Source organism: Arachis ipaensis, chromosome B5 (genome assembly GCF_059453495.1).
Source record: "Arachis ipaensis isolate K30076 ecotype BB chromosome B5, ASM5945349v1, whole genome shotgun sequence".
NCBI classification, from domain to species: domain Eukaryota; kingdom Viridiplantae; phylum Streptophyta; class Magnoliopsida; order Fabales; family Fabaceae; genus Arachis; species Arachis ipaensis.
In genome coordinates, this window is record NC_142440.1 from 138,464,742 (window position 1) to 138,476,068 (window position 11,327).

General features: G+C 32.0%; 1 protein-coding gene across 1 annotated transcript; it reads right to left on the minus strand.

Annotated features, from left to right (window-relative positions):
- Positions 1-7,328: 7,328 nt before the first annotated feature.
- On the minus strand, positions 7,329-10,770 carry LOC107642071 (purple acid phosphatase 17-like). The gene is made up of 7 exons (XM_016345391.3): positions 10,201-10,770; positions 9,383-9,539; positions 9,180-9,287; positions 8,563-8,687; positions 8,286-8,414; positions 8,125-8,192; positions 7,329-8,009 (listed from the first exon to the last, which is right to left on the minus strand). Exons 1-7 carry the CDS (start codon positions 10,384-10,386, stop codon positions 7,799-7,801), a joined length of 984 nt encoding a protein of 327 aa, XP_016200877.1. The 5' UTR covers positions 10,387-10,770; the 3' UTR covers positions 7,329-7,798.
- Positions 10,771-11,327: the final 557 nt, after the last annotated feature.

Below are 11,327 nucleotides of genomic sequence, written 5' to 3' on the forward strand. Positions count from 1 at the left end.
GAGGAAAAATAACTCTTCTCAATGTTCCAATGCTAAGATCAATTCCCAAAATTAAAATTCTAAAACCTAGAGAGAAAAACCTAGAGGAGAAAAAAACTATATCTAAAACTGTAAACTGTGTAGAATGAATATTCTCTTTTGTTTCTGCATATTCTCTGGCTCTAGTCTGCTGTTCCGGGCCGAAAACTGGGTCGAAATAAGGTCCAAAATCGCCCCCAGCGAAGTCTGCAGATTATGCAGATCGCACATGTCACGCGATCGCGTCATCCATGCGGACGCGTCATTCGCGCTTTTCCTTGCCACGCGTTCGCGTCGTCCACGCTACCGCGTCGCCTGAGCTTTTCCAATCCGCGCGGCCGCGTGAGCCATGCGGTCGCGTCACTGCGATTTGCTCTCATTCGCGCGGTCGCGTGAGCCATGCGACCGCGTCACTTCTCGCTGGTTATCTCCTCAAATTCTTGTGTTCCTTCCATTTTTGCTAGCTTCCTTTCCAATCTCCAACTCATTCATGCCCTATAAAGTCTGAAACACTCAACACACAGATCACGGCATCGAATGGAATAAAGGAGAATTAAAAATACATAATTAAAGTTTCTAGGAAGCAGTTTTCAAACATGTTATAAATTCAGGAAGGGATTATAATTTCATGCTAATTTAATGAATAAGTGGGTAAGGATCATGATAAAACCACACAATTAAATACAATATAAACCATAAAATAGTGGTTTATCAGTATGCTGTTTTAGTTACATGCTACGCATTTTCGATTTTTATATTTACATTAGAAATGTTGGCCTCGTAAGATTATATAACTATTTGACCAAATAGCAAAATTAATTTCATTATCTTTGATCGAGAATAAAATTCCATAGTATTTAAACAATTTGAACATGAATAATTTCGTACTTTCAAGATATTAGTTCAAAAAGACTTATCATCTATTCTACTCCTTTAGTAAAAGCGAATCTTTCGAACCCATTTGGAATTCAAATATTATTTGTGAATAGGAGTTCTGTCTTATTTTTTATCTTACATTGTTTTACTTTATTCACAACATTTATTCTTATACTAATTGTTCTTTTCTTTCTTATAACATTTTCTAATTAATTTCCAATGAAGCAGCATAAATGCAAAATTATTTATTGACACAATGAGATACATTTATTCTCAATTGTTTTTATTTATCGTAAATTTTTCTAGTTGTTTTTACGTTGATATTGCTGGTAAGTACTATTTTATTTTTCAATTGCATTTTGATTGCTTGATGCTCATACGGTCCTATTTGTGTTTTTCCTTCATTAACTTCAATTATTTGTTTCTTAGACTGACGAAGTTTAACTACAGCTTTAGTTAATAAACTCAAAAACAAGGTGATGTAAAAGATCAAAGAAGTCCTGGTACCACACTTTGGGAATAATGACTGTGGTAATAGTCACTCTAAACCCATCAATAGAGAAAACAAATGCTCTGGTAACATTATCTAACCGTACACAATTTTAACTATATATTTGCATTTTCAGTTTCCATTCGTTAGAAATTTTGAATTAGCACAATTATGCAAGCTTTTGATCAAATAAATTGATTTTATTATTTCTAATATATAACCAAGAGTTGGATCATATATGAATTTAAATCAACTTACAACAAATTTTTCTTGTTCTTGTTTACATTGCCATTGTTATAATTTTTTTTTCTCTTTTGAAACCACACTTTGCTTGCTCAGTATTTAATTCATGCTATTTTATTTAAGTCTTTTTTTCATTTTCTTCAATTATTTTGCTCCCGTAATAAAGAGATTCAGTTATAGTCTTAACTGACGAATTCAAAATATGAATTTAGAATACAAAAAAAATCCAAAAATTAAATTGAATGACAATTGAGATGCGAATAACCACTTATATATTCTTTTATTTTAATCTTCAATACGACATAGTCTCTTATAAGGTATTCACTCACCTATTTACTTGAACCATTTTACCTTAATATACAACTATATTTAGTTGTATATTATCAATATGTATTTCATTATTGATTGACATTCTTTAAGTATATCTGGTACTATTTTTTTTTCTATTTATACATTTTTGCGTCGAAGTCTTATATATAGGATAATACAATTACGTCAATTATCTCACCAAAACAACTGCAGCAACAGTACTGTCATGCAGATTGAAACTCGGACAATTTGCATTTTCTAATGACCACTCGACACCAAAATTAATATACAAAGACTAGCCTAACAGGTGTATCACAGTCTAGCTTATAAGACGACAATATGATTATGTGTTATTTCTTCATTAATGAAATATCTTTACTCTTTTACTTTCAATTTTTCCTATCATTTTCATCATTCCTAAATTGATCTATAAGTCATCTAATACACGATAAACATAAACTGCTCTGCTACGAATCTTCAGAATCATGTACAAATCTTCGACCGAGATATACTCCCCCATAAAGCACGTTACCAAGTTATGTATCACCAATTCTTTTCATACAAAAACAAACTTACAATTTGGATGGTCAAATTCCAAAAGTAAATTACAAATCGATTGACATTGAGTCAACTGCTCAAGCTTATCTAGAAGGATATTCAGATCTATTATTCAAATTCGGTAATTTGGTTTTCAAGCAAATCACGACTTTTACTCCTCTATTGTCTGAAGATACTATCCACAAATAAATATCTGTGACTTAATTAACTAATCAAAATCAAGCTATACTTCGATTTTCAAATGCACAAGCTACCAAGCTATCTATCGATTCAAACAAACCGACAACTATAAGTCGAACTCATTTCAAACTACCCAACACCTATGAATCGGAATAATTTCAAGCAAACTGATCTATAAGTTGGTACAATTCCAAATATGCTATGCCCAATTCCAACCCGATCTATTACATCGATTCATTGATTTTCCAAACAACTCAAAACAACCAACGATATCGATTTGACCTATCAACAACAGTCCTCACTGATTACTACTAGTCATGCCTATTCAATCTTATAATTTCAAGAGCAACACATATCACTCAGCCTATCTTGTATAATTACTTATTGACATTTGCCAAATCAAGTCAATGTTTATCTCTTTTTCTCATCAATATTTCTACTCCTTATAAGTCAAAAATACTTTTTTGATCAAATTATTTCAAAGCATCAACTGTCATACAGAACAATTATCATAAAAATCATGCTACCTCTATTAACCTCACTATACTCAAACATCATCTGCAATAAATTTATAGACATATCGAATCACCTAACAATGTTAAGTAGCAGTTTATCAAAAGTACAAACAGTTTTCAACAAAACCAAATCCAAACAATCTGACAGTTATACATTGGAACAAATTCAATCATATTTTCTTCTATAAAGTCTGATTCAATCCAAACAACCTGACACTTGTATGTTTGGAATAATAACTCCAAACAAATTTGTATCTATAAATCGAAATAAGTCAAAATAAAGCCGATGCATACCAAAAATCTTTTTCAAAGAAATATTTTATTCTTCATGCCATTAAATTAAACTGGGGGCTTATCCTCATTATTTAACCATTATTCCTAATCATTCTCAAATTTCTTTTACTTTACTATTCACCTACACCAAATTTCAAGCATGACTACCATTTTTTCATACAACAAGTTGAGCTTGGGGGCTACTACTATTACTATCACTATTCCAAACTATGATTACAATCACTATTCTGAACTACGTTTATCATTCCGTTTTATAACACCAGAAAAACTCAAGCTCAACCCGTCGTATCACTACAAAAATATAACAGGTCAAGCTTGGGGGATATGATCAGTTAGCTATAACTCGACTCAAGTAAAACTATAAATCAGAATCTGCTTAAACACGTGCTACATGGGGCACGTGTTTTGCTCTCCTAACGAACTTATCCTATAAAATTAAACAACTACGTGCCAACCCAAATCGGCGCATGAATCTCTCTACAAATCTCTCTAAACAAGGTCACTAAAACACAGTTACGAGATAATTAGCTAAAGTTCCGCAAAAGCAGTTTTGAAAATATTTATAACCGCCCCAAACACAACAACTTTATAAATACAAGTGACTTATTAGGTCACAGGTATATTATTCATTCTGAATAACTTCATATTTATCTTTTACTCTTACTAACTTCAGCGTTGGAGTGCCTTTGCAGGTGTCCACCGTCACCGTTCTTGGAGAAAACCGACATATCATCCTTCTTGTCCAAGGAAAAGCGAGTCCAAAAACAAGCTATAGCTTGGAGTCGGCCACTCACACAAGAACAATAATCATGGTGAGACAATGAAATAGTACTTTTGCAGAAAATGATAATTCCAAACAATGAAAGAGAACATTAAAATATATTGGCAGAGTGATTAATCAAACGATGAGTTAAGTTAAATTTATGCGACAAAAAGAGTCCTATAACTAATTTTTTACAAGTACTTCAAGTTAAATAAAATTGACAAAATAAATAAATCTACATACAGTTATAAATTTTCACCTTTCTACTTACACAAAATAACAACATCATGAATTTGGTGGTACATCTAAACTAGTTCCAATGCCATTATTCTACACATCATAAATATTAGTTAACTTATAATCTTGTCATTTCTATTCTTCATTTCTAATAATTTGTTATTCATTAGTATTTTTATATTTTACCTCAAAATTATAATTTAAAATCCATAAAAATTAATTTCATAAAAATTATTAAGAAAAACTAAGGTCAAAACCAGTCCCAACGACCAATAAAGCCCAACGCTTGTAGCTGGACAAACGGAATCCAACACAACGCCATTCCGTTCGTTGTTCACACAATCGACTCAGCTCAGAGACCCTCCCTATGAGCGCCCACAAAGCACAAACTGCTAACCTCCTGCACCATTCTATAAAAGCCAGGTAAATATGTCAACAGAATATACAACTAAAGAGAATATCTATATATATATGTATGATAATTGATTTGCACCAGAGAGTGCCCCTCAAATAAATGTCCAAACTCCAAACTGCACAAAAATACAAAATATATTTGGGAAGTTTTGTGGTGCTGACAAAGATTATCTGCATGGTATGAAGACAAGGCGTGTCGTTGTGAGAGTGCAACGCGTGGAAGGTGGAAGGTTGATAGGTGATCAGAGTTCTACGTTGACCGTGCATGAGTGAGTTGGTTTCCCGTTTTGGTGGGAATGGTTAATTATGCGTTAATGGCGTTGTTAAGGTTGTTAGATGTTGATGCGTGAGCATCTTTCCTATCTTTTCCTAGTGAATTTGCATTTGAATTGTTAAGTTTAATCAAGATTTAAATACTTTTTAGCCACTATGAATACTATTTCGAGTTGTGTGCAATTTTTTTATTTCAGGTAGCATTCGAATGGATTTGACGGAGTTTTATAGAAGAAAAGGAAGAAAGTGGATGATGCTGTCAACCCTGACCTCCCTATACTCTAACAGATATAACTTGAGCTATAAAGATTCAATTGACATGATTTTAGTGGCATTAGAAAGCTAACTTCTAGAGCTTTCCAACGATATGTAATAGTATATACTTCTTCTTCAACCTGTACGGCTATATTGGCGCCTAACTTGGCTTTTTCCAAATTAGGCGCTGAATGAAGCACTTATTGCCAAGGCCAAGCCTAACTTTAATTTCCTAAAGTTAGGCATGAAGATCACTCAATGCACTCCAAGACATGCTGCCAAGGCCAAGCCTAACTTCAAGAAAGCGCCAATCCAAGGAAAAGGAGTGGTCCCCGCATCCATCAATTATTATGCTCGAAGATTTTATTTAATTTCGATTAAATTTTATTTTATTTATAAATAGGAAAATATATTATTTAGTTTTACAAAATATATTTTACATTAATTAGGATTATATATAAAAGAGAAAAAATTCAGCCCTTTAGCCTCTCTTCTCTCTTACCTCATTCTGCACTTGACAGTTTTTCAGAACCCTAGTTTTCTCTCTGAGCCATGAGCAACTAAACCTCTACTGTTAAGGTTAGGATTTCTGTTTATTATACGGATTGATACTATTACTCTTCTATTTTAATTACTGTTTTGATTTCAATTTCAAGAATTTGTTTTCATTCTTCATCTTATGAATCTGGGTGGAATGGAAGTGTGACCCTTATTCTAATTGAGTTGTTGTAAACCTTAGAAAAGCAATTTACTTGAACAGCTTGAAAACAATTTCTCCTAAATTTCTAATTATCTGGATTTAACGGGATATGTGACATATAATCCTCTTATATTTGGATAATTAGGATTTTTGTGGCACATAAACTAGTTTTGAACTTAACCCTCTAATGGGAATCAAGTGACCAAGGAATTGGCGGTTGATGAAGGTTAGAGGAGACTAAAAAGGTCTAAGAAATTAGGGTTTAGTCAGTTACAGTTTGCCATAAATTGAATCTTGCATGATTAAAATAATTGGTAATAAAAGTTAATCTGGAAGATAAACATCTCTGAAACCTTAACTGTTTTACTCATATATTCTTCACACCAACTTACTGCTTGCTTTATTAATTCTCTGAATTTACTGTTTAATGCAAATTGGAACCCAAATACCATTTTCTGCTTGTCTGACTAAGTGAATCACTCAACCATTGTTGCTTGATCCATCAATCCTCATGTGATCGATCCTCACTCACTTGAGGTATTACTTGGTACGACCTAGTGCACTTGTCGGTTAGTTTGTGGACTTTAAATTCCGCACCAGCTGTGTGGGCCAGAATGCGACAGGCTTGGATAATGGGTTGGATTTGATACTGGTCTTGCAATTTTACGCTGGAGAAAAACAAATAAAAAGACCCTGAACTTAGAAATAAAGAAATAAAAAGAAAAGTTTCATGACAAAGAAAAAAAAGAGAAATTTGAATATTATTATTATTATTATTATTATTATTATTATTATTATTATTATTAACTGTTTTTCTAAAAGTTTTATTTTCACACAACTATCACAGCATGCTACAAAAATGCTACAAATCTACAATCCATATTCAAAAGAGATCAGTTTCATCAGAATAAAAGCTACAAAAAATCTATGATCTAGTTCAGTTATTCTACAAAAATGCAAAAAATCATCACATGGTCAAAAGAGTTAATTAATCATGCGAACTAATTAACCAATTTGAATTTGTCTAGTTCCATTGGCTAAAGATAAACTCTTGAAGTTTTGATCTATATTAAATTAATCTTTGACCTACCAATCCAAAAAATACCGTAGATTTCTACACAGTACATATCGATGGAAAGTCATTAACAAATCCGGTTCACTATTCATAAAGATTGATAATTGAGAATTTAACAACTTTATAAGTTTTCTTTAACAACCTTCATGCTAAGTGCTAACATGCATCACACAAATAATCAAACACAAATTTCCCTTATATTAACAAAAATTTGCTGGCCCACAAACGACCCAGCCCAATAATCCAACTAAGTTAACCACATCATTTTCGCTAATTAAACTCTCCCACAAGTCAAAAAAAAAAAAAAAAAAAAAACTCTCCCACGAAATGGAAAACACGACAGCAACAACATGCCATGTCAATCAAGGCAAATCCCATACCACACGCAATTTCCACATATCTTGCTTTAACGATGACATGTCTGGACAACATCTTATGCTGACATCCTTGATCAGCACCATAGAATTTTCCAATATATTTTATTCCTCAACTAAAAAAATTGGTGACACAATTTGAAAATGCAAAGTACTAATTCTAATTCTCCTAGACCTTAGCGAATGTCTACCTTATCTATCAATCTAGTATACATACAAAAACTTCAGAAGGAAGAATAAAGCTGCTTTGATGAAGTAACTGTGTGAAGAACATTTCCATCAACATCATAGAACTCAATTTTTGCATCAGACGGAGTCAATTGCACAGACATGAAACCTTGTCCATCATAGTAGAATTTTAGGCCTTCTCCTTTTTCTTGAATATCTCCTCTATATGTTTTTGACCCCGCCCCACTAGTCAGAAACTGAATTGGGCTGCATTTAAAAAAAGAAGTTAAAATTGGATATTAGCATAAAAGAGTTTCAATGTAAATAAAAAAAGTTAAACTTGTATGTAACTTTGTATGCTTTGGTTGTTTTTCTTTTTTACCTCTTCGTGTCACTAATGTGTTCAAGACAATGGTCATGTCCATTCATGTAAAAATCAACATTATTTGCCTGAAATTTGATAGCAAAGCCATTAGGATTTGGCATAAGAAGGAAAAAAGAGAGGTACTTCAAGAATATTTGCATTTTTAGATTCTATTTTACCTGAAGAATTGGGAGAAGTTGGTCTATAAGTTCTTGAGTATCACCATGATGTCCAATACTTCTGATTGCATGGTGTCCAATAACAATCTTCCATTTTGCACTTGATTCCTTCAATGCCAATTCTACATTCTGGAATTCAATAATCCATAAATAAAATAGCAACACTTTACTGATATTGAAACTAGCATCTATTCATGTTGATTGAAAAGGCATGCTTGTTTTTCACAATTGCACAAGTGTGTATATATATATATATGGAAAAGGAATCTTTTCATACCTTGAGTAAGTTGCTAACGTAAGATTTTGGTGGGTTAATTCCACTCCAATCATATGTGTGTTCTGTTTCAGTGTAGTACTCTTGAACAAAAGGAGTTGTGTCCACAAAGAACATCTCAACCAGCTCTAAAAAAATGAAAAAAAAAACACAAAACTACTTCAGATTGAATTTTATATACATTTTGATGCATATCTATTAAAGAGGTAAAATGTTTGATTCATATGCAGTGGCATAGCGACATTCATTCGTATAGATATCCTTTTCGTTTCTGATCATTTGTCCAAAGGACAAAGTTCAAACAAATTTGCCATTCACAATTCGAAAATTCCTAACTGGTCCCCAACCATTCTAATAACTAGTCTAAACCATCTCTGTTATTAGTCTAAGCAGTCCCGACACCTCAACAGGTCACCGTTTACATCATTACTTGAATGGTTGAAGGCTCTGATTAGGAATTTTTGAATTGTGAAAAAAAGCTGCTTTGTTCTTTAAATAAATAGTAAAGAACCGAAAAGAGCATTTACTCTAGATAAAAGCTATTTCTCTCCATGCGACGACATCCAATTGAGTGTCAGTGTGTTAAAAGGCTTAGATAAATAGAGGATAACAAAAAATACCTGCATCTACAATAAATGACCTTAGGCAAAGCCATCTGCAATCAATTTCCCTAAGGAAAGGGCTCAACTGGGCCTCAGCATCCCCCCTATAGTCATGGTTTCCCAACACTGCAAGCCAATTTATGATTTAATTAATCAATCATCATATGTAAGGTCTATAGCATAATAAAACTCTAATCCCTTAATCAGTAACTTGAACTTACCAGCGTACCACTGTTTTTGTAGGCTCTTAGCAGTGTAGATTTTGGTGAATGATTCCTCAAAGAATGGATCATGATCACTAGTTAGGCCATTGTCATAGAAATTGTCTCCAGTTGAAATCACAAAATCAATGTCAAGCTTCTCTCCTATTTCCCCCATCTACAAAGACAACCAACTTCCTTTTCTTAGCTATAATTATAATTTGCTCATAGACAACTTTAATGGAGTATTTTTGGAATATCACTTCTAATAGCTACAGAAAATAAACTGTTTTAAAATAAAAATTTGTATTGGAAATAACAAATGAAATGAAACTAGTCTCAATTTATAGACAGTATCATTGACAGAAAACTAATTAAATTTTGCTATTTTGTATAAGTATTTTTGTTCAGTTTTTTTAAATTCAAAATCAATTGAAACCAAATATTAGAGTGATAAATTACAAACTTGATCTCAAATTATTAGTTATGATATATGATTCCACAAATGTTGATAGTATTTTGTTGGATCCAAAATGAAATGAAAGGTAATATTAGAGATGCTCTATTAAAGATTAATCTTGCCACCAAAAAAATTATTATTCTATAATAAGAAATTTCTCTTAAGAAAATGGTGCATGCAGAATTGTTTTCTGCAAAATAACAATGTTCTAAGAATCTGCAATGATGTGAAGAACATAACATCAAGAAATTTGGATTCCTCAGGACGAGTACATTTATCATTTTAATTTTCGTAATTAAATTATCCGGCAATTCAAATAGTTTATCATAAATCATAATAGATAGGAACGAGAGAAAGAAAGAGTGAAATAATGGCAAACCTGGTAAGCAACTTCAGATTGGTTATATTCACCTCTTCTTCCCCAATCACCAACCACCAAAAAATCAAGAGAACCATCACTTTTACATGGTTGTGTAAATCTCTGAAGCTCTGCAGATGCATAAAGAACCCACAAACCAAAGCTAATAACAACAATAATCGTGAAGAGAAGAAAAGATTTAGACATGGTTATTGTGAGTCTTGAAACAAATGCAAAACCAAAGAGGAAAGATCACTCTGTTTTTGAAAAACGGTTGGTGTTTTCCTACATTTATATATATAACCAATCCTCAACGTAACCTGCTTAGAAGAATATTAATAATCAAGGTACTAAGTAACACAAATTAATGTTAGATCTTGTGAAACTGTGAAAGGGACAGCAATTGTAAGCCACTGGAATTTTTCTATTAACAGTTAATTCCAACTCAATTTTCAAGGAGCATATCTTAGTAATATTTTAATGTTTACTATATTTGGCAATTGACATTAGAATCAACTTGAGAGAAACTTGTAATATACTATTACTCGCATCACATTTTGTTAAATTTAGTGACATTGACATTGAGATATTGGTCTTCTTAGAAGTGAGAACCAATACAAAAGCAAAGAGTGATGTGTCATTCGGATTCAATAATGTGTTATGTGTGTGTGATGCATGATAGTTATATGTCAAAATCAGTTACTTACATAAAATATATATTAAAAATAATAAATTATAGATATTTTTATTCATAAATACATAATTATTATTTTTGGTATGTAAATAGTATTTTTGAATATTATTTATTGTTTTCACTTTTAATGGCAACTGCAAAAACCAAACAAGTGGTGCGGTTGATCAGGAAAATAACATGGGTTTGCGAATTGGGAGGTATTAGTTGGTTATATCTAGGGAATATGCCCAGCATAACTCTTTGCAAATGGATATTCCAACGAATATCCAATAACATATTCGCATATTTATATATAATAATAATCATTGTTGATTTTGTTTTTTTTTTTTTTAAATTTGTATTGTTTATTGAATTTAATTGGTTTAATTACTCTATTAATTCTCACTTATAAATTTTTTAAATTTGTAATTAGATTTTTATATTATTTTTTTAATTTAAATATTATATATCAACA

What these genes read in the sequence shown, in the direction of transcription:
- LOC107642071 (XM_016345391.3), bottom strand. Translation starts at nt 10,386, where the DNA reads ATGTCTAAATCTTTTCTTCTCTTCACGATTATTGTTGTTATTAGCTTT. An exon ending in GTCATTTATTGTAGATGCAG is followed by an intron (nt 8,688 to 9,179) that starts GTATTTTTTGTT and finishes TCATTTTTTTAG; the next exon opens with AGCTGGTTGAGATGTTCTTT. An exon ending in AACTTCTCCCAATTCTTCAG is followed by an intron (nt 8,193 to 8,285) that starts GTAAAATAGAAT and finishes ATCAAATTTCAG; the next exon opens with GCAAATAATGTTGATTTTTA.